At 46.3% G+C, this 24,048-nt stretch overlaps 1 protein-coding gene across 1 annotated transcript in view; it reads left to right on the top strand.

Annotated features, from left to right (window-relative positions):
- The window catches only part of LRP8 (LDL receptor related protein 8), a gene marked incomplete at its 5' end in the record, with an annotated part of 259,599 nt that overhangs the window by 137,053 nt on the left and 98,498 nt on the right, over positions 1-24,048 (top strand). The window contains one exon of the mRNA XM_019530629.1: positions 23,130-23,252. Coding sequence (XP_019386174.1) covers positions 23,130-23,252 — 123 coding nt within the window. The remainder of the gene's footprint in view (positions 1-23,129; positions 23,253-24,048) is intronic.

Genomic DNA, 24,048 nt, shown 5'->3' with positions numbered 1-24,048 from the left:
GTTATCATCTCCTCCTCCTTCCAGTGCCTGTGGGTTTTTAGATTTGTAACCGCCAAGTAATTTTACATTAAGTCGCATATCCCAGAGTCACGGATTGGTCAGTGTCTGACTCGGACAGGAACAGAACTGCAAATCTAAAGGTGAAGGGCTTCAAATCTTTCAGCATGTTTTGTCTTGTTGGTTTTTGTCTGCAGCAACCAGAAAGGTGCATGAGGAATGAAGGGAACTAGAAACCACTTGAAATCAAGGTTCTTTGGTCTAGTCTACATACAAAACCAGTCTTCTTTGTGCTCCTGCCCTTCTTTGGAAGAAAGTAATTGAAGTAAGCTCGTATAGAAGGAAAATTCAGGTGTCACCCGCTGATTTAACAGCATTGGGATTGGGATTGAATTTCCCAACTCCCGATACAACAGGACAAAGGCATTAGTACAAAATTATTTCCAACGCTGCCAGAGCAATGCAGTAATTTGTAGCCCTTGACTTCTACACACTTGCCCTGGGAGTTTTTGTTTCTTTATTTCCGTCTGCTGTTTCTGTGCAAATGTGCACTTGGAAATGAAGGGGCGATGAAATAAACTATGTCAGGTGGCATCTCCTCTGCCTTGTAGCTATTCCTTAGCAGGGGAGCGCAAAGATCCTTTATTGCTGTCTTTCTTTCTTTCTTTCCAGGGTGATGGTTTTAATAAGTTTGCAGTCTGCCTTTATGTCTTTTTTTGCAAGAAAGCTCATGTGCTTATCCATTGCCATTTGGTACTGAATTTAGCTGTGTTCACACAACCCATTTGTAAATGGAGCTGGAGTAACTTGCAGGCACCCCCCCTCCCCACCCGCTCAGTTTTTGCTGTTTCTTTCACTTCAGCCTTTTCAATGGCAACAGCCTCCTCCCCTTGTTTTGTGAAGGACGGGAGTCCTAGGAAAAGAGCTTCCTTGCCAGCCTGTGAGAGAAAGGGAAGGAGCCACTGCTTCTGCCGGCATCTGAGTTATGGTTAGGTGTAGGGCATCTCTGTCTTTTAATTTAGCCTTAACCATGAATTTCAAGGATTGATGATGCCATAGTGACCGTACTACTAGAGGGACTGACCTACAGTATTTGAGAGATGAAACGGAGAAGTCTTCTGTTTGTCTGTGGCATCCAGTTCCTGTTACACAGGGTGAGAATGAAAGACCCCGGGGTGCTTAATAGAGGGATCGGTGATTCTCTTCCTATTAAACCAGATTATCTTTCTCAGAGAAAAATAGATTCAAATGTCTAAAACCATGTGCAAATTACTCCTGAGCTGGTAATCACTACAGTGCTCAGCTAACCTGCTGACAACTGTCATTGGGCTCCTGTGGACATGCAAAGAACTCCAAAAAAGATGATTTTGGTTTATTCCAGCATTCAATGTGATACCAAGCCTGTTGGCTTTTACTTGCTTATTTTTGGTGCTTCAAGGACTGCATGAAGATGGTGGGTAATTATTCAGGGGCAGTCTTTTTTCCCCTAAATACACAGGGCCATAGGGACTTCCATTTAGGTTTTGATGGGAAGCTGAGCAGGATCCTAAACTCTGAATTCCCTCTAATTCAGGGAGGGGTTAAGGGAAATGGGGGACCAAGGATTCAGCGACAACTGCCAGACCCAAGTGGCGAGTATAGCTCTGTACAGCTGCTGCGGAGACTATGCGGACAGAGCCATAGTCTGCCCTTCATTTTTAGTGAAATCACTGCAGTTCCACTAGATCTATATCTGGTCAACCTGCTCCTCGTGGGGTAGGATTTCTGTGTGCTGACAATCACTTACAGGTGGAGAGACCTGGAGGTGATGATCAGCTCCTGAAGGCACCATGTTTCTTAGAAGTTGGACATTAGAGCTGAGACTATGCCTCTTACTCACCATTCAGGGACCTTTCTCACAATGGTGGCTTCAAGTCCAGGTGATTTAACCACACTTTGTGTAGGTCTTGTCCTAATACAGAGAGTTGTGCAGGTCTGTTTGTTGGTTTTGTTGCAATTAAAATGTGCTATCTAAATAACTGACAAAGCGATGAATGAGCACCTCCAGCCCACCATGGATGGCGAGGGAGAAGCTTCCTCTCCACATCCACGGATAGAGGTTGGCTGATGCCCCATGCACCTTCCAAAATCATATTTGCTTTTTGCGGTGCTTGCTGCTGTACACATGGTATGCATTGCTAGTCATGCAGATTAGTTTGGATCCTCCTGAACTAAGGGATGTCTGATGGCAATGAGTATCCAGGGTTAATGATGGGTGTGAAGAATAGTTCCTTTAATTTTGGAATCGTTGGCTTCGAGTTTCCTTTCTGGCTCTGGTTCATGTATTTTCATGGTGACGCTCTCAGCATTTCTGTTGTCCTGGTGAGGTAATATTGAGGTCAGCTTCCCTGCTGCTCCAGCCCAGCACCAGGCCCCAAGAGAGGACAGTTACACTTCTCTGAGTTGCACAAGACAGAAGGGCACTGTAACCTCTGGTGCTGCATCAGGCTTAGAGTTTTAAACAGTTCTTCTGTTTTGAATTGGGCTCTTCCCCTTTTAAAGTTTTTGCTTTTCATTGAAGCCAAATGTAAATGAGATCAGGATGTTATGAAGCTTGATGCAAAAATCCTACATCGTACAAAAAGTTACTGGCCATTGGCAGGACTCGCCTCTCCTGTTCTCCCCGGGGATTCTTCAGTCCCTTGGATCCACATGCACTAAAGGCACTTGGCGTTATTAAAGTCTACCCGCTGGATAGCACACACTACAAACACTTCTCTAAGCAGCTCAGGCTCTGACAACCAGCAGATGGAGGTTTTCTAGTGATGGCTTGAGAAACGTCAGCTTTTTCATTTTCACCTCTTGAAATATTTTACAGGGTAATAATTTAGGGAGGGAGGCATGCAGAGAGGGACACTTGTTCGGGGGGGGCGGGGGGGGCGGTCTTTTAAAAAACCAAGACCTAATTTGTGACATTCCTATCAAAAAGAATAGTTCTTGCCCAGCCAGGTGAATCTGCAGTCCTCCAGTTTTGATGGGGTATAAGAAAATGACCACTGGCTCTGTAAAAGCAAACCTCATCTGACCAGATCTGGAAAACAGAAATACATCCCACTCGGCCATTGGAAATAAGCCAGGGGAAGAGGAGGTGTCAACTGCATTGCACATCCCATCTCCAGCCTTACCTTCTTTCCCATCTCAGTGACGATACCAATACCTGCCCTGGCATTTTCAGCTCCCTTTTTAATTTTTTCCCATTTAGTAGTCTCTCTTTGCCACCTGTTGTTGTAGCTGGAGGTGTGTTGTTACCTTTCGTGGAGATGGGGTCAAGAGGTTGGGCAGCATAGGGCAGGTTTTGTAAGCACAGACATGTTGCAGGAGGAGTCCCAAGGTCCCACTCAAACCTGTGCTGCCTGCAGCGCCTCTTCCAGCTTGGCTGCGCTGAGCCGGCTCCCGGCTCCTCCTGGTTCAGGAGTGGAGCAGCCACGGCTCCAGAGCAGAGTTCATGGCGTGCTGCGAGCCGCATTGTCTTCCTTGTATGTATGGACGTGGAGTAGCATCGACTTAAAACTGGCTTTCAGTCTGTCTTAAATCAGGGACTGAGTTTAGTGTATATGGAGCATCAAAGGGTGTCTAAATGTGGCAGCCCCTTGGAGTGCTGCTTGTTTGACCAGTGCACCTCAAAACCCATGCCTGCTTGGCCAAGTGTCTGTTTGGTGAGCAAGGCTGGTTTGTTGTGAGTGTGTAGACTGTAACCCCCCCGCGTACATGCACGTACTTGAGGCAGTGACTCAAGTTACTGACTGAAACGCAGTCCTCGGAGTTTTAACCCACGATTTTCAGCTGGGAAATGGGAGGCCAAACACCAGGAGCAAGAGGTATCCAGTTGTTCTCTGTCGTGTGATCAACGCTTTTTTTTTTAGTCCACAGCGGATCCCAGCATCCACAGGGTGGTATCTGGAATGGTCATAATGTCAGGCTGTCAAATGGTCCCTTAAATTAGCTGTCCCTTCAGTATTAACTCATGCATCTTTCCCAAATCAGCTGTTCACAGGTGTTGCAGGGTCTCTGAACCATGATCTTGGTTTCTTGTACCACCTCTGCCACTGACTTGCTTTGTGACCTTGCCAAATCTCAAGGGCCAGATTGTCAGATGTGCTGAGTGAGCCTCCTGGCTTCTCACGGGAGGGAGCAGGGGCTGTAGGCAAAGCTGGAGTTGTCCCAAACAGTCTGCTCCATGTTGCGGGTGCTTGGTAATGTTTGTAAAGCTGTCTGAGTCCACCCCCAGGAAAAGATTGTGCCAGGGCAAAAGAGGAGTATTTTTTTTTATTGGACTCCAGCACAACATTTTTCTTCCATGCCAAGTTTTGAGTTTAATAGTGATTCCCTAATATCTTTTTCAGAAACCCCTGGGGTTGTATTTGCTGACGCTCTTTGTGAGCTTCCTGAACACTTCAGGCCCCCAACCTCACTGCTGCCAGGCTTGCTCTTCCAGTCCTTCCCTAGGGCGTTGCATCCCTGCGGGGAGTTTATCTAATACCCTCGGCTTTGAGAGCTGTTCAAATTCCCGCGCCAAAAGGAGACGGGAAATCTATGTCCTATTGCTTTCATGGCAGTAGGCAGACAGAAAATCACTCAAAACATGTCATTTATAATCCAGCTTATTTTTTGAGGCAAGCCCCAACAGACAAAGCTGGCTCTCTTTCCCGTGGGCAAAGCTTTTGCCCCGAGATCAGGACTTGTTTGCTGTTTATATCCAGGACACGGAGAAGCGGGGAGCGGAGGGGGATGACCAAAGTTTCCTAGGGACTGAGAGCTCGACCCAGCAGTCCTGAATTACAAGGCTGATTTTTGTGTATGTACGTCTCCCCTCCTCTCCTTGCTCTGTTTTGTTGCTGTCCCCAGCAACATTTTTCTTAGCTATAGTACCATTGACTCCTGTGTTGTTTTAATAGTAGCTGCTGTTTACACAGTTGCCATTCAAATTGTTGTCATTTAAATTTGCATGCAGAGTTGGTAAGCATTGGAGTTTAGCGTGGCACCCCAAAAGTCATTTGTATTCCAATGGCTGGAGTTGTCTTGGTAACGCTTAGGTGACTGGAAACCATTTGCAGACGGAAAGTTGTATTTTAGCACTGCTCACTAATTCCAGTGCTGGTTATAACCGGCTGGACCGTGCTGGATCGCTGTGGCACCTTATCACTACTGCAGAGCCCGGGTGTTAATGTGGTCTCGCTCATTCTGCCTGGTAGCCCTAGGCTGGGTGTTTAAACATGGACAGCGCTAATCCAGGCTATTTCAGAGGCTTTTGGTGTTGCTGAAATGTGATGCTGCTCTGAATCTAACACCTTGATTTGAGATGAGGGAATCATGCAGCCAACACTTGACTTATTTTTCCTAAGTGAGTGACAAGGATTTTGGAGCTTTGAGAAATGGCTTTTGTTCTAGCATCCTAGCCCATTTCTATGTTTAAAGGAATAGAAGATGCTGTTCTGATGAGTCCATTACCTACAAATGGGGGGAAAAATCAGACCTGTGACTTCCTGTCACTATTTATTTCTTTACTCTTCTTTCACCATCTGGAATTTCAGGCTTTGTAAGTAAAGTAATATGTAAAACTTATACAGCCTTTTTACTGGGTAGGAGTCATAACAAGCCCCCAGCCTATATTGTGTGACTTTTCTTATAGCCGCCCATATAAAAACAGCTGTGGCAGTGGACTTGACCTGGAGTAAGATAGCTGCAGGTGGTCTTCTGCTGAGAATACTGGTCACGGTGTGTTGTAACAGGACTTGAATTACTGTAGGGCACTGGCATGTGCATATAATTGATCGTGGTGCCCAGATGGTGGCGGCATGTGAAAAAAGAGGCTTTTGGGAGCCAGATCCTCTGCTGGCATGAATTGGACTAGCTTCATTAACTTCAGTGAAGCAATGCCAGTTTATGCCAGCTGATGATCTGGTTCAGAGAAAGCAAGACATCTTTTGTATCGTGGGAGGCTTCAGGCTGAAAGCCACAGACATCGTCTGCAGTAGCCTGTGGGAAATAGTTGGTAATGCTGCTGCTTGGTGATTTGAAATGGAAGGAGAGTTGCATATAATCCATATTGTGTTACCCAGACATGGAAACCACCTTCAGCTTTGGAAGACAGACTCCGTAGCTTGAGGAGGCTCCTTTTCTGGGAGCTGCCTCTAGTGTTGAAGATGATGTTTTAGATGAATACGGCCAGTGGCCACCTGATGGGGAGTGCAAGAAACAGTTCAAAGAAGAAGAGCACCTGTACCCACTGGCACGTGTATACGTGCTAGTGTTGGGTTTGTGGTACTTCATTGTCTCATATGAACTTTCAGCAATAAATGGATGCAGTTCTGAGATCTTAATTTCATCTCTTTATTCCTTCCTCTCCTTTGAACCCCAGAAAAAAAACCTATTTAAATCCCAGGCACCTTTGGAAAGAAGTTCAAAGGCGCAGGAGACTTTTTTTTTTTTTTTTTTGCTTGTCAGTCGTATCCTCTAATGTATGTTTTAAAACACTCTCTTCCTGCAAAGTCAAAGGAATTTATGATGAGCCTAAGTTCTTAATAATGGAGTAACATTTTTCTTTTTTTCTGAATGCAAGGAAGGTCTCTCTGGTTGCTGTTGCCCTAGGAGTAGTGGAGGAAGGCTCTCATTAAACATATGGAGCTATACTTCCTGCTTTTGGCTTTTGAGCATCCCATGATTGAATGACCTTTGGCTTTGAACCATGAATAAAGGACTGTTCAGTGCAATTCATCATGGTCCATACACATACTTTTGTTGCACTAGGATACAGAGGGGGTCGATTTTTTTTTTTTAAAGCCAGGGTAATGGGGGAGACATGTATTCATCAACATCTACCTACATAAAAGGAGGGGCGGGTTGTTTGCATTTGGAGGCAGCAGGCAAAGTGGTTTCTCTTTGTCTTGAGTTTTCTAGGCTACCCCCTCACCACTGCTCCTCCACCTCCAGCAGGAGAATCAACGTTCCTTTGTTGCCTCCTGTTCATTTCCATGGCAGCAGATTATGTCGTCACATGAACGAGCTGATTATATAATGGCATTGCCAGGGCAAGCTGCAGGGAATGACACTAGAATTTCCCCCGGAGGGTGGAAGAATAAGAAGGGAAACGGTGATCAGGATTAGCTGTGTCACCATGTGACTTCCGTCAACTGCAACACCTGGTTTCAGCCCCACAGAAGCTGTAAATAATGTATTGTAATTAATGGCTTGCTAGGCGTCATAGTGGAGATGGGATTGGATAAGGTACTGCAGAACTCAGCAGTTTTAATAATTGGGATGAGCCTGTGGTTTAGTTAAGGGGTTGTTGCCCCTTCCCTCTAATTAGATCAGTGCTAGAACTAAATCGTCTTGCCCAAGTAGCCCCACTGAAATCAACCCCACCTACTCAGTTAAGGAAAGTAAGTAGAGTATGTTAGAGAAAAATGCCACAGTAGACTTCAGGGGGTGTTGATTGTAGCTGTGTTGGTCTAATGACATAGGCAGACCAGGTTCTTTGGGTAAATGTGGGATGTTTTATTAGACCAACTAAATCGTTAGAAAAAATGTTCTTTCAACTGTCACAATAATCCTCCTCTGTACAAGATAGAGAAGTGCTATGCAGTGATGTTTATCTCAAAGAATCATAGTTCTGGAAGTCCTTGTATACTGGTTTATGTGCAGGCTTTTTAGTTATGGTTTTACATTTTTCTTGCAGCCACTGCAGTTTACAGTAGATATGAATTCTCCAGTTCTTCCTATTCTGGTTTGTGATGCTGCCAAACTGCATATGAGGGACATTTTGTCATGGGAGAAGTAGTTGCTCTGTATAAATTGGTAAATAACTTTGGGATAGAATATGCTACCTGTACTTAAAAAATGATTAATGCTGATGATAACTGCAATTGATATAAGCAATTGATATGATAGTTAATCAGAAAAATAGGGGTATGGGGGGGCCTCGAGTGGTCATGTAGTCCAACCCCTTCTCAAGGCAGGACCATCTCTCTGATCAACCTCTGGCCCCTGGGCCAGTTCCAGCCCATACAGCTGTGTCATCTGGCCCATTCTGGACCTGCAGGGAGCTCAGATTTGGTGGCAGGGGAGAAACAGCAGTGTTAATTGCCATTTCCCTTTTGCCAAGTGTCCAGGTCATTAGGGAGTCCTGTGGGCCAAATTACATGGCCCTGAATGCTGTCTCACCAGTCTGTAGTTGAACCAGTGTGCAGGGTTGAACCAGCACATAGCCAATTCAGCCAGTGCACAGGATCTGATCCGTGGACCAGCCCTGAGACATTCATACAGCCCGCAGGCTGGAAGCTTGAGCACCGCTGGTCTAAGCCAGTGAAGCTCAGCCTTTCAGCTGCACAGGCAGGATGAGTGCTGTAGCACCAGTCTGTAGGCCAGGGGTTGAGCGCCCATGGTCTAAACTATCCCATTGGCTTTCACTTGGAAGATAAAGATGAAGAGGAAATTGTGACACTTGTGTAGGCGGTGACACTTTTCTGCACATTAAATTAGTCTAAATTAGCTTGTGTAGATGCGCCATGAAATTCTGTACCAAAAAGCGTTTGGTGAAGGCAGCTGTGTTTAGCTGAGGAAGCTGCTCAAGTCATAGTAAATTCTTAGCCCAATCACTCTACTTTAACATGATACAAAAGCCTGAAAACCCAGTCACCCCGTGATTCTTGGTGAATTATTAATAGACATTTGCTTGGCATCTTTCCTTCATAACAGACTTGGATCAGGGGATGAACCTGCTGTTCAGTTTGTGACTACTGCTGGCTTCTGAGAGGGTTTTGTTTAAAAAAAAAAAAAATGGGTTTTGTGTGCTAGATGGAGCCAAATTTCCAGTGCTCAAGTTCAGTAGAACTCCAAAGTCAGATGGGTCTTAGTGTTTAGCTTGACCAGTGTCTCAGATATTAGCCCCACGTGGACCAGGTCGGACAGAGCTGGAGACCAAGGCCAGATCCTCAAGGGTATAGGACTGAACTCCTGCAGAAACCGATGGGAGTTAGGTTCCTAACTACTTTTGAGGATTTGGGCTGTAGTCATTCACGTGATCTTCCCTGTGTTCTTGACATATTGTTGCCTCATTTATTCCATTCAGTTTCCTGTGCCATGCTTGTTGTTGCCTTGTAAGAACGCCTCGTGGTACCACATTAGGTGATATAACTAGTTTTTGCCGGGTGTCGTTCTTTCCTTCTTTGACATACCAGCTATGGTTTTTCTTTCCTCCATTTTCTGTTTCTTCTTTGTCACTTTTTGACATCTGAACAGGAGAGCAAATGCAGGATGATGACTGCAGGCTCAGGGGAGCCATCCAGCTTTCGATAAAATCTCAAGAAAATAATAATTACTCTAAAAAGAACTACAACTTGACTAAAACCAAACAAGAGAACCTGTAAATACTGGTTGAAAACCTTTGAAAAATCCTAAATGACTCCCAAATCCTTGCATAGTTATGGATACCTTATGCTCTGGAAAGACTTGGAAGGTCCTGTCAATTCTGATTGCTCCATTTTCTTTCATCATGGAAACTGAGCCCAACTGCCTTATGCATAGATGACATGTAAAGGGGACATGGTGGGGCATATGCCCCCCCTGAGATTGGTCAGGGAGAGGCAGGGGACAATGGCCAGTGCCCCCCCCCCAAGATTGTGGGGCGCTGAGAGAAGCTCCGGCAGCACTTCTGGGTTTCCACTGGCACTTCCAGACCCGCCCCCACCCCACCCCACCCCACTGGCGATTGGCTACTGGTGCCCCCGCAGTATCAGGAGGCATCAGTCACCCATGGATCTATGAATTCAGCTGTACAGTATTCCTTTTATTTTTTAATGTATAGTTTATCGATTTAGAACAGAATGTTTCCATGTTAAGCAGTGGGTTTGTGTATAAAAGTATCCTGTAATGGAGTCACTTTCTACTAAAGAAAAATCCGTACAGCAGAACCTGGCTGCAGCAAGTCCTTTATTTCCCCTGCTGTTCAACTGCAGAGTGATCAATGTACGTTACCAGACACCTAATTCACTAGTCAAGAGGCTATACCAGCATTGCATTTCCCAGTTGACCACTTGCAGCACATTTGTTCACAAAACCAATAATACTTCCCAATTATTCAGCTCGTCACATAAGAACAGCAAAAAGTATTTTCCACTCAAAGGATGAAGTCAAAGTGTATTTGTACTCATTGATTCTCATTCAGTGGGGAGCCTTCCCTTGTCTTCTTATCATGGGTTTGCCATGACTTGTGAGGTTCCCGTTCATTTCCTTCTTGGTTTTCAGTTTATCCTCTTTGACTGGCAAGGTTCCTATTTTGGGGAAGATTTTTTCAGTAAGACATGAAACCAGGAACGTAACGTGTGCTTCCTTTACTGCATTGACGCAGGGAAAATTTGCATGCGCAAATGCTAAGTCCACATCAAAGTTACCATTTTTCCAGACAGTTGAGGTAACTGCTTGCAGATTGGATATTCTCTTTGTGTAAATTAGGCCTTAAAAGTTATATATTTTAAATTATTTTTGTGTTGGCTTCTCTCTTTTTGTTTTCTTGGTTTTTTTGGGGGGTGGGGTTTGTAAAACCAGAGTTGTGGTGCAGGGTATGAGATGCCCGCTAAGATTTTTGTGTTGGGCTTTGCAAAAGCTTTGAGAATCTCTCAGTCAGTTCCTCAGCTTCTGCAAAGTAACAGAGCTCCACTGATTGATCTCCATGCTGGGAGTTGTCTTGATTTGTGGAAAGCCCAGCAGGGGTTTAGTTCAGAGGCTTGGATTTAATTTGGGGGGTGGGGGGAAGAAGGGGAGGTCGGTGTTCCTGGACTTACTGTCTCTTCCCACCTAATTGTCAGGTTGAGAAAACTCAGGTTGGAAGTCAGCTGAAAGTGCCATGTTTTGCATCAACTTTGTCACTTGAGCTACATGAATGCTTCCAGTCTTTACATTAATGTTGCCCCATTTTAAATACTTTATTACAAATCTAAAACCTGCTGCTGGTTAAGTAAACAATCATGAATCATAAAAAAATCCCCCACAAACTGGGCAGAGTTTCGAGCAAACACAGAGAGGATTTTGACTAAGTCCCTAGTCTGCTTGCATCGAGAGTTGTGCCATGCCCTCTCTGCTATCTGAGACGTGCATCAGGACACCTACCGCCACCAAGGAAGGGAAGGCTCCAACAATGCCAGCAATTGGAGATATCTCGCAAGGCTTAGGAAAGCTAGAAGCCAGGTGAGAATAGGTCTGATGGCTTATCTCATAGACTTCACTTGGCTGAAAGGTTTGGAGGTCGGAGGAGCTTGAATAAAGCCATCAGGATTGAAACCTGAATAAATTGATTGCCAATTTGACTCTTTGCTAGGTGGCTATTGTAAAATGACTTTGACAGCACAAACAGGTTCTGGTTCGGTGGGATAAAAAGGGTTTACTTGGTGACAAGTGGGGGAGACACCTTTAGCCCTGTGATGAATTTACTCACTTACTCACTAAGAAGTTATCCTAACATTGAATCCAGGTGATACACCTGTTGCATCCAGTGTCACCACCTTGAATTGCAGTGTTGCAACTAGTGATTTGCCAAAATTACCCAGCTAACTTGTATGGTCCTTAGAGGCAAGGATTGTTGTGGGTGATAGAGATATTAGCCATGAAAATCCTTGCCTCTTGGGTTATTTCCCGGGACATCGTGGCTGCCACATCACCCCAACACTACCATGGATCCTTAAAGCTCTCCTAGGTCCTTTTTCCATCCTCCTGACTAGGCTTATAGGACTTGGCACTGCTGTATCAAAACAGGAATGATGCCTAGAAAAACCACACCAGCTAGCAGTCTTCAGTAATGGCTGTTGAAATAGGGGACCTTACGTATTCCACTTTTTCTGTCATTTGTTTTCTCTGTGTGTGTGTTAAATCCTATAACAGCATTTCCACCTTCCCCTTCTCTAATTCCACCACACTTCAAAGCCTGAGTGCTGTAGGAGAGATTCTGCCTTCACTTACAGCTATGCATGCAGTCCCACTGATTTCACAGATGCCCGTCTGAGAAGATGCACCCATGTTTGTAGGCAGGAAAAGAAATTATTTTAGGGACTGAAAGAAAATCTCTGGTTTTCTGCCTTTGTAATTTCCTAACGCACATAGCCATCAGTGTGTTTGTACTGGGGAAATCCAATATCCTGTCTCAAGAGGTTAATCATTTTTGCGGTATGTTCCGTGTGATGGTCATTAATAACCACTAGGCCTCTAGAGACTTCAGCCAAAAGAGATTTAGGGCAGCCTGAGCCATAGCTGGAGAGGGTCTGACGCTTGTGATCGTCCCACAGTACAGGATCCTTTGAAGTTTTTTCATTTTTCCTGCATTATAGTCTTGTTTCTGTCAGGGAGCGTTTTACAGCTTAGTCTGTGACTCTGCCGTCACCTGGGAGCACTTCTTAATTCCTCCTTGGGCTGTGTAAGTCTGACTTTCACATGGTTATAAAATTACATGAACAGCCAACATAAAGACCTCCCATCCAATTTAGCATTTGCAGGCCACGAGGGCGAGAAATTACTCGCTGACTTCAGCGGTGCTGCACTGAGGGTGAGCACAGTCCTTGGTGTTTAATCCCCAGAAACAGCAGAAGGGAATAATGTCAAGCAATTGCAGGGAATTCACAAAAGCTTTGTCCCGTGAGACACTTTGTAGATGGATGTCACCAAGGATCACGTGCCTTGGAGCAGCATTTTAGTCTCTTTAAAAAAACAAACAGACAACATTGCAGTTGTCAGCAAAGGTCAGGACAATAGCAGGGGATTTGCAAGGGTGACTTTAGTCAGACAGATACTTGGAAACAGAATAATTGATCGGACACATCCAGTAGTCGGGAGAGGCAATACTCTGGAACAGCGTGACATTGCAGAACGATGCCCTGCTTCTGGTGGACTCCAGAGACGTGAACGCACGTCTTGTTCCTGTCACAGGTTCCCTAGGTGACTTTTGGTAATTCCCTTCCTGTCTGTGGACTGGGGACTCTGTCTGTAAAGCGGAGCAAATAATGCTTCCTTTCTGCTTTAACCTTTGTCTGGCTTATTTACTTAGACTGCAAGCTCGGAGGCAGGGTCCAGCTTTGCACGCGCGGACGCATGTGAGTGTGTGTGCCTGTGCAAGTGTTGTGCCTCACTCGCATGCTGGGCCCCAGTCCTACTTGGTACCCCTAGGTCCTGCAGTAGTATGATTTCCTGAAGTCTGCACCTCATCCATGTATTGGTCAGCTGCTAGCCTGCCTTGTCAATATGTCCGACGGGAAGAACTGCACCTTTCCCCGCTAGTCGATAGAGACGTTTAGGAAGCGGTGACAGGCGCTTTCACACCTGCCAACTTGTCTTGTAGCAAATGAAGATGGTCGATAGCATGTGCCCCCTCTGGATGCCAGGCAAGATTGCTGGCTGCTTTGCAGACAAAGCTGGGAATACTTTCAGTTATTGTTTTTAGGGGAGCTTGGTGATTAAATATTTGAGGCACCCTTCAGCCCCTGGCTGTGTGCGCCCTGCTGGTAGGTGGCACTGCAAACGGTGGCCTGGTGTTCCCACTTGAAACAAATCTATATTTGTGTGATTTAAATGGGCCAATACTGCCAGGTTGAAGGGGAAATCTTGGAGCAACCAGGAGTTGCTGGGACCAGTTTTTGCAGGAGGTACCATGCCAAGGGAAACATTGTGGAGCAGAGCTTCTGGAGTCCAGGACAGTGGTTCCCAAACTCGGACAGATTGCACACCACCAATTTAAAATGCTACAGCCTTAAGTACCACCAGCAGATTTTTGTCGTATAAAGTAATTATAATAAATGTGTTAACGCGTATCACTGACAGGTTGTCTGCCTACCACAGATTGGGAACCACTGCTCTAGGAGATCTGCTCCTTACATCTGCAAGAGAGGGTAGGGTCTTCTTGCTGCATGTGGTGGAAGTGCCAGACACCAAGGCAGGGAGGACCGAATTACTGGCTGGGCTGGGCTATGTTAACATCTCGTGAGCTTTGCGGTGGGGCTGTCTCTGGTGTATTAGATCATTTACCTATTTGAGAGCTGCAAGACTTGTTCAGCGGGGCCTTTTAGTGCACTTCTATATGCACAACCCATTTCAACCTTGGTGCCTCTGTGAGATTACAAGCCAGGGGCCAAATACAGGCAATACTGATGGTGATGCAGACACACTTCACTAGTACTGAAACCACCGACTAATCCCACATGTGAGGCAGAAGGCATTTGTTATTTTAAGTAAAGTCCTGCTACTTCCCTTCTAGATTAACTGCTCTTCAAGTGAGGAAATGCATTTGAAAGAATTTTAAACTCGGGGAGTTAAGTACATTTCCATTTAAAATGCACAAAGCCAGATACCTTTGATACCAAGCCACCTCTTTTCTTTTAGCTTAATGGATCAGAGAAGCTAGGTTAGCCGCAGCAGCTGCACGTTTATTTTTGGTGGATGTAATTAGGTCTTCAAGGAGTCCTGAACCCCTGCAATCATGCTCCTGCTAATCTGGCATTGTTTTTATGTGACTGGTTTATGGGGATCTTGCTTTTAAAATGTATTTTGTGAGGCATCGAGGGCAGCGTGGTCCATGTTGGAATTCCAGCTGCGTGGGGTGCCCTGATTAATCTCACCTCCTAAAAGCAACTGCCTGCTGAGCCTGCAGCAGCAAAACCTGGCCAAATTCAGAGCACTGCTTAAATATTCCCTTTCATTACTTCATTGTGTCCTTGGCTGATTGAAAATTGAAAGAGCTCGGCAGTGGGCATCCGCTAAGATTTCCTAACATTTTAGCTTTCTGCTCTTATCTGGTGCCATTTTATGGCCAGCAAAACAATGCGTTTGTGGGATTTCGTGCCTGATTTCTCCCAGGAAGAGTGGCCTGCAGAGTTCGACAGTGCCTCTTGCAGCCAACCTCATTGTTAATCCGGGCCGGGGCCTGCGGGGAGTGGAGCTCGCAGCATGCAGCATCTTCTGGTGGGATCAAGGTGGAGCACTGTATGTGCCGGCCATAGCTCTGTAATAAAGCTAAAGTTGATTGCCATGCACTCTGTGTTATGATGCCTCCCTTAAAATCAATACTGCATTATTCCACAGCAGGTCTTCAGCCTACTCTGGTAGCAATATTGTAAACTGTAGGCTAGGATTTTTCAAAAGACCTTCAAGGAGTTAGAATCCATTGGGCACCTAACCCAGGCACAGGATTGTGGATCATTTCTGTATAATCTATCGTACTCTTTACAAAGGCTGACAGGGAAATTTTTGTCTTCCTTTTCCAAGTGGCCAGCTTTCAGTGGCCTTGAACTGGAACTAAGAAAGCAAATCTTGCATTGTCTTCCTGGGGTTTTTTGTATTTGGGAGCATGGTTACTGAGATGGGTATCCGTAATATTGAGCTGACTGTTAGTGTGTCTTTAATCGGGAGTCAGGTGATGTTATAAACTCCAGCCATCTGTTTGCTCTCAGGGAGCCTATAGTCCCAAGAGAACAGGATGTCTCCCAAAAGTTGTTTAACAGTCCCAGCCCTCACCAGCCTTCTTGCCAGCCTGAAACGTCATTGGGCAAAAAATTCGCTATTCAGCAGAGATGAATTTGGCTCAGCATGAGACTAATTTAGTTAAGTTTCTTAGTGGCTGAAGAGTAGCCTGGATTCAAATGGTGAGGTCTGCTTGGTGGATGGCTAGCTGCTGGCCTCGGTCGTGGCTAATGTTTCCATTGGCATCTATCTAGCCATAGCCTCAGAGGTGAAAGATGGTTGTTTTATGTGTGAAGCTGCCGAGCGCATGTGTGGTGCCTTTCCCTTTTCATCTGGAGCCTTGTCAGGTTCTGTTATAAACCAAAGATCAAAGTTTTCATTGAAGTTTCCCAGCATGAAATGAAACCCTGCGTTATGAATTACAATTTTCCTTTTGGCCCTCACCTCATCTTCCCATACCAGCTCACACTGGGTTATATCATTTTACTGTTGCAAAAGGATCGCCTCAAATTTTCATAGCATTACCCTTATCTTTTATAAGAGCGCGACTGAAACCAGTATTCATAAAGGGTCAAATTCTGCTCTCATTACTATCAAGTTAAACCTGTGCAGTGGGATTGTGCAGCTGAGTGGCCCTGATTCAGTGCAATAGAGCTCTGCTATTGATTTCAGAGGGAGCAGGACCAGGTTCTGTGAGAAAAAATGAGAAAAATGCCTCTGTAATATACAGCCAAGGTTCTTTGGGTAGATGTGATATCTTTTAATAGACCAGCTGTGATATACCAACATGCAGGTCTGGGCAAAAGAATCTAATCTAAAGCAAAAGTAATGGTTCTCAACCAGGGTGCTGCAGGATCCTTTTAAGGATGACATACAACTGTTAGGTGTGCAGACACCTACATATGATCTGGAAGTGAAACCCAGAGACTTCATATAGGAATCCATAGTGTCAGAAGCATTCTGCCTAGGGGTGCACCGATAAAGATTTTTTGGGCTGATACCAATGGCTGATTATTGACCAGCCATATTGGCCAATACCGATCTGATTGCCAGTATGCAGCCCAGAAGCATGGAGAGCAGTGTCCAGCTGGTAAATCTGTTAGGGGGAAGGGGCATGGGAGAGGGCAGATCGAGGCCCCCAATGTAAGGGAGGAAGTGGGGTTGGGCAGGTGCTGCCCAGCCAGGGTGGGTGGGGTAGGGCACAGGATAGAACCCATGACTCATCTGGGGGGCACAAGAGAGCATCTCTCATTGCTGCATGCAGCCCCAGGGAAGGCATGGGGGGCATGTGCCCCCCCTCCCTGGTCTGTGCATAGGGCCAGGGCAGGCTGCCTGCTGTGCACTTGGGATGGGGGTTGCTCCAGCCTCTTCTTAGTGGCTGGGCTTGGGCTGGTGGCGGTCCTGGGAGGGGGTGCTCTGGCAAATTTTGGGGTGGCTGTAGCCCTCTTCCCAGCACCACTGCTGCCTGCCCTGCCTCGCTCCACCCAGCCTGAGTGCAGCCGCCTGGAAGAGGCTGGAGCAGCTCCTGCCTGGAGTGCACAGCAGCAGCCTGCCCTGACCCTGTGCACAGATCTGTGGGGGGGGGCACATGCCCCCTGGACGAGCTGCTGGCTCCATCCTGTGCTCCATCCCACCCTAGCTGGGCAGCACCTACCCCTGTCCCAGCCCCGCTTCCTCCCTCACTGCAGGGGCCTCAATTCGTCCCACCACCCCGTTCCCCCAGCAGACTTACCAGCCAAATGTTGTTCTCCATGTTGCCGGGCTGCACTCCTGGCCACGTGCATGCTGTGGCTCTGCGCAGAGATGATCCCAGCAGGGTTCAGGGCCCAGGGCAGAGCAGCCTGTGTAGGGCCCTCTCCACAATCAACAGCACACTTATGCCAGGGAGAGAGAAAGTCCCGGCACACCGGATGTGGCCTGACACATGGCAGCTAGAACTTCTGGCCAGAACAGACAAAGACACCCCAATCCCCCCGGGCAGGCGGGAGGACTCCATTTCAAAAGCAGCAGCCACGGCCTCTCTGCCTGCCTCTGCAGGGCCCCCCAAAATTCAGGGCCCAGGGCAGTTGCCCCTGTATCCTGTTTATGGTGGTAGTATTACCTATCTGGGCATTGGAGCATGGTGCCCCCTTCGGGCACAGACTGGGTAGTTCCACTTGGGGGCAGTGGCAGGGTGGCACCCTTAAAAGCTCCTAATGGTACCCCAGGGTGCCACAGCACCCCACTTGAGAACCTCTGCATTAGACAATCCAGTTGGTCTATACATTGTGTGTGTGTGTGGCAAAGTGTATGTTTTAATAATTCCCCCCCACTCACTTTTAAGTATCCCAAATAATGTGTTGTTTTTACCACTGGTTGCAATGTCAGCACATTTTCCCTGTTTTGAATATCATCCCAGTGTTCTTAGCTATTTATCCTTTTCACTCTGATTCTTCTCTGCCCTGGGAGTTTATATCCTTTGCAGGTTTGTAAACTAGAAGGTCCCTCATAGATGTTTCTTAGCTAAGCTCTCTGCATGCATTGTTTCCTCATCTAACTACCAAGAATGGGGAAAATGAAAGGACACAAGGGGGTATCTGAGATGGTAGCACCAGGAGGACTCATTTTGCAAATGAGCAACGATTTCTAATGAACAGGCAAGCACCCAAAGGCTTTTTCACAATGGGACAAGGCCTGCATTCAAAACCTGAGTTAGGGCACCTAAATTACAGCAGGGAAAAACGTTTTGGCAACGTGAGGAGCAGCTCTGTGTTGGGACACTTTAATATAATGCTTTCCTTGATCTTGGCGTTCTTCTGCTGCAGTTTGCTGCTCCCAAATTTGTTGCTCAGACTTCCCGTGAGGAAGAAGAAGAACACAAACCACTTTTAAACCAAGGCTCACATGGGAAAGGTGCCCAGCCTGCTAATTATCCCCTTTGGGTTCTCAGTCTCTGTGACGGCTTTACCAGTTTTATTTTCTATGCTGCGGATTATGACGTTTCTACCTCTCCAGCTGTGGACATAGAGGAAGACAAAACAGGTGCTAAAGGCAAGTCAAGCAAGAGTCGAAAGGCTTCCAGTCTCTCCCCTGTTGTTCACTGTATCCGTCTGGGGTAGCGAGCATATGTCCCGGTGCAGGATTCAACAGCCTCCTCCCTCCAGCTATAAAATGACATCGCAGTGTGGGGGTAGACTGGTGACCTGGCTTTTCGGTTACTATTATGTATTTATGTTCATCTTCAAGAGCCGTGCATGCAGACCTGCCTCGCTCTGCTTACAGCAAGGAGAAGTGCTTTTACGGTAGTCTCTTGAGGACAATTACTTTTGCCTGGTTATTTCAGGAGGCCGGGCTGCTAAAACTATAAAAAGAGCCCACATCCTTTAGCATTTTCCAAGAGGAAACGTGATTTGTATGTGACACCATCAATTTTCAGTACTAGGGCACGATGAAATGTTTATACTGTGGTGTGGCTAGAAGATTTGTAACATCCAAAAGGACTAGAAATGGTTACTTGTGTTTTTTAAAAAATAAAGTAGTGAAAGTAGTTTTGATTTTAATTAAACAGTCCTGGACTGAGTTGTGATCCCAGAGATCTCGCGCTTGGGGGCCAGCAGGTGAATCTGACTGCAGACACAAGTGAATGCCCATCTTGCATCAGGGATGAAAAGTGAATTTGATGATTTAACAGTCTTCTCCCTTGTTGCTTGCAATATACATCACATGAGTTTGTTTTAATTAATACAGTGACTCAACTGATTGTGTACCATAGGTTCCACCACAGGAGAAATAAAATGAAGTAATCACTGGGGGTTTTTAGATCATGTCAGTGTCCCGTGGAAAGATTAGACAGCTTGGCTTCGAACAAAGGACAGAATGCATTGCTTTCATCCTGCTGATTTATCTGGCATTGGACTGTTAGACCTCTGGGTGGGTCTAGCCGGCAGCTTTCTCTTTGGTTCTTCCATTGCTGGTGGGCTGTTGCATGCAGCTTCATTTTGCAGAAAGGAAGACTACACGCAAGGAGCACATTAACACTTTCCAAAGGCCACCCTGTGACTGTCAATAATGTAGTTCTTCCCTCTTTTGTGAATCCTGGCAATATATTAATTGTACTGCTGAAGAACAGTGTCAAGGGAACAAAGCAATCAGTGGCACCATCTGCTGTGAGCAGGTTTGTGTTGTTGAAGGGACTGCATATCTCATCGCTCAGCTTTGTTGATGAACCCTTAAGCTTTCAGTCCCGTGTCCCAGAGACACCAGCCATCAGCATGTGAGTTCAGTGGGGGAAAGGCTGTTTCATTCAAGGTGGAGAAATAGTCATGTTGGTGCCTGTACTGCCCCCAGAATAGGAAGGACTGGCGCTTTCTCACTAGGAAGAGAACAGGCAACATGATGGGAGCTGGTATAGAAATAAGGACAAAAGAAAACAAAGAAACCCCAAACCCTACCATCTGCACCTGGCATCGTGCGAACCTGCGCTCTGCTGTCTGTTTCCTGAGTGAAAACGGGAGTCTGGTTTCCTCTGCAGAGTCCACAACCCTCCCCTGAAAGCAAGTCCTATGTTTGTACCTAGAGATTTTCAGACCTTGCTGGAGTGCTTGTGTGCATTGCTTATGTGCATTGCTACTGTGGCATCCAGCCAGAATTACGCGCACACATGCACACAATTTTATACAGAAGCAGCCTTATCTTTGATGTGGAGAGGCAGCCTGCAGAGATGACAGACCCCAGCATATGGTGCTTCGTCTTGATTTGAGAAGTCTTCCATTCGGATGCTGGGATCAGTAGTCTGTTAGCTGAAATGGCTGTCCTGCAAGTGACCCAAGGCCATGCTCTGCAGAACTTTGTGGGTCTCATTGACCTGTGGGTTGGTCATCTCAAGTGTAATATATCCAGTGCAGCTGACTAGGATCATAGAAATTTGGGCTGGAAGGGACCTCAGGAGCGTATTTAGTCCACTCCCCTGCTTAAGGCAGCATCATCCCTCTCTAAACCATCCCATACATGGCATATGCAATGGCTCCAATTTCAGGAGCTACTAGGAATTCGGGGTGTGATAGGTTTTGATTCTCTAACCTGAGACACTGGAGGGACTGAATTTGATGTCAGGCTGGCTTGAAGCATCTCAAAGTCATTAGTCTGGTGGGTTTTTTTAACCTTGATCTGTACGTTTTCTTGCTATAGTGGTGTCCAGTGTCTTTGATTGTGAGAGACAAGGGCATGTTGTCTGACTTAGATTGATGCTCATGGTAACAAAACTCTGTCCCACTCCCAGCAGCCTTTTGGGATAGCAGGGTTAAGGTATACCAGGTCTGGTATCCAACCACATGGAAGGATTGATGTGGCTATCATCCATTCAGTCTTCCTTTTACGGCTTTGCCTCAGTGACCAGGCTCCCATTTATAGCTGGGTCAGCTGGAGGTGCCTTTGGCATAGGGCAGTGGGCACCTTCCTTTTTGGAAGTTGTGCCACAAATTCAACCTATGCCTTCCCTGAGTAGCACCACTCCCTTTTGTCTCCTTTTTGCTCCCTATCCCATCTCTCCCATGCCACACAGAGGCTGCCGGTGCCACTTGTGCACACATGCTGCAGATTGGCCACCCCTGGCATAAGGCTTGAACTGATGCCTCTGGGTACATAGCGAGATGTCTTGACCGCCTCTGCCGCCACTACGGGCACCACTATACAAGGGGAATGAATATTTGTTCCTCGTAGGCGGTATGCCTAGAAAGAGGGCACATATGCTAAATGGTGCTCTGCAGCATTTCCTTCTTGGCAATGACTATGCACTTGGATGTCTGTGCAGAGAAGCAGTAGGTTTTATGAATCAGAGATTAATATTGGGTCTTATCCATTGAAACATCTCCAGAATCTCCTGTAGCCAGGTGCCCTGGCTTTCTGCGTGCACAGCTGTCCCTCCCTTCTTCATAGCTTCCTCTCATATTGTCAGTTAATTCATATGTAACAAAGTTAGCATCAGATCCTGCCTGCGTGTTGGGCTTTGATGCCCTGGGCCCGTCAGACATTCAGTTAGAGGCTTGTTAGTATCTATCTCAACAATCACACCTCCTGCTGTGCCACGTGTGCACGGCAGGAGGCGCATACATGGGATCGGGGAGCAGATCCCACCGGATAGGTGGTGCAGGAGGAGCCTGGGGCTCCCCCTGCACCAGCAAGTAGCAAGTCAGGGCCCTGGCGCTCCCGTGGCTGAGAGCATCAGTGAGCTGCCCAGCCATCCCAGCCTCTGGGAGTGAACCGGGGTCTAGAAGAGCCATCTGTTCAATTTGAGGCTCAGTGGGAACCACCCACAAAGTAATTGCGTGTATTTTGTGTGGTAATTTTAAGGATTATTTCCTGAGTTACTGCACCATTAATTGCTTGAACTCGTGGCCAAGTTACTGCTTAAAATGTGTTTACCTGATTAATCATGGCTGAAAGTGTTAGAGTCTGCCAGGGACATTTCAGTGCTGATGAAAGTGTTTGCGTGACTCTTCCTTGTGTGTGCATTACTCTTCAGTATAAATGATTACATTACTGCAGGATGGGCTTCAGTAAACTTGTTGGGAAGAAACAAATTCCCTTTCCTTCCCTCTCCTTTTCCCATAAAGATTAACTACCAAAAAAAAAAAAAAAATCAGAGACTGATTTAGTACTGGAGTTTTCCTTGTTGTAAAGCTGTCCAGTCTGAAAGTTGTTACCGCTGCGTGGCTGTTGGGGAACTTGCGTAGGGAGAGTTTGGCTTTTTCATTCCACTTCCCAGTAGAAAAGTTGGAAGAGTCAGCACCACAAATGACACGAACCAGCGACCTTGCTTGGCAGGCTCAGGGGTTAAAACGATCATAGAAACTGGGTCTATCCAAAGGAGTGGTTTCTTCAAGTTAGGGTTGAAGAACTGATACTGCTGGGTACTTTGTGCGGTATGACATCTGCAAATAAGGCCGGGGGAGGACTGGGTTATTTAGGGGAACTGGTTTCTTCAGGTCAGGGTTGAAGAGCACTGGCTGATACTGCTGATTACTACTCTCTTGCTGTGCCAGCTCTGCAGATCAGGGGGAGTTAATTGCCTCCATCCACCTGTCCCTGGATTCACTCGCAGGGTGAAAAGCTTGGATCTGTCACTTAGATTTAGAAAGCTACTAAAGCTTATTTTCAGTTTACTTTCTCCTGAAGCTTCGTGATATTTGAAGACATGTTTTGTGATTAGATACTAAAGTGATTGATACACCAGAAGTGCCATGAATAGGTCAAAGAGATAAAGATATAATTACTTGACTATAATATACTTCAGGGCAGGGACCCTGTCATCTCACCTGTCTGTAAATCATCCAGCATGCTGTCAGCTCCATATACATAGCAAGCAACGATAATAAAAAGCTAAGTAGTTGTCCTGATGTAGACAAACTGTCACCCACTTTTCACTCATTTTAGTTGACACAGAGGAAGACCTAGCTGAGTCCATTTCAAAGACATGTACACCCGAGGGGGTAGAAGTTTGGGAGAGCAGATCTAAAGCATCCTCTTTTGATACTGGCTTTCAAAACCTGTGTTAGAATCTGAAAACTGTAAAGATTCTTCAACTGGTGCAGATGATGATGACGGCGCTTCCCTTAGGAGGGATCAGTGCAGTGAATCATGCATGGTGCTCATTGTGTTCTTCCTTGTTTTTATATTCCTTGCAGCAAAGAAAACTTGTGCTGAATCTGACTTCACCTGCAACAATGGCCACTGTATCCCAGACAGGTGGAAATGTGATGGCGAGGAGGAGTGTCCTGATGGGTCAGATGAATCCGAAGCAGCGTGCAGTGAGTAATATGTGTGGCACAGGAAACAGCATTATGAAAATGGAAATGGCTTATGATGGTTCTGACTTCAGTCGGTCACCTCTCACTGACATTTGTAGGGTGATCCTGATTATCAGCATCCAATCACGGAATAATAGAAATTAGAGACGGAAAAGTTTTCCAAAGCCATTCAAGTCCATTGGTTTCCAGCATCTGTGCCAGGTTTCCAGACTCAGACATAATATTTGGGCTCCTATACATGTGCAGGGAGGCGAAAATAAACGCGCTCCAGCAGACACTGGTGTCATGTGTATTAACATCCCCACACCAAAAAATGGCAGCAGGGTGTTTTAAACTAAAGCTTGTTCAATGAGCTTTAGTTCATAGCACCCTGCTGCCATTTTTCAGCACAGGGGAAGGAAGCTAATACATGTGATGCTTGGGCACTTTAATTAAAAGTGCTCGCTAATTAAGAAACCACCCCACGCCTCCCAGAGTATGTGTAAAAGTGCCCTTTGTTTCATAGTTTCTAGGGTCGGAAGGGGCCTGAGTAGATCATCTAGTCCGACCCCCTGCCATGGCAGGAAAGCGTCCTGGGGTCAAATGACCCCAGCAAGGTGTTCATCCAGCCTCCTCTTAAAGACCCCCAGGGTAGAAGCCAGCACCACTTCTCTTGGAAGTTGGTTCCAGACCCTAGCCGCCCTGACCGTGAAGTCGCGCCTCCTGATGTCTAGCCTAAATCTACCCTCTGCCAGCTTGTGACCGTTATTCCTGGTCACTCCTGGCGGTGCTCGGGGGAACAGGGACTCCCCCAATG

Source organism: Crocodylus porosus, unplaced genomic scaffold, assembly GCF_001723895.1.
Source record: "Crocodylus porosus isolate Cpor-Errol unplaced genomic scaffold, CroPor_comp1, whole genome shotgun sequence".
Lineage (NCBI taxonomy): Eukaryota > Metazoa > Chordata > Crocodylia > Crocodylidae > Crocodylus > Crocodylus porosus.
Note: the sequence above shows the minus strand (reverse complement) of the source record. Positions and strands in the feature narration are given on the sequence as shown.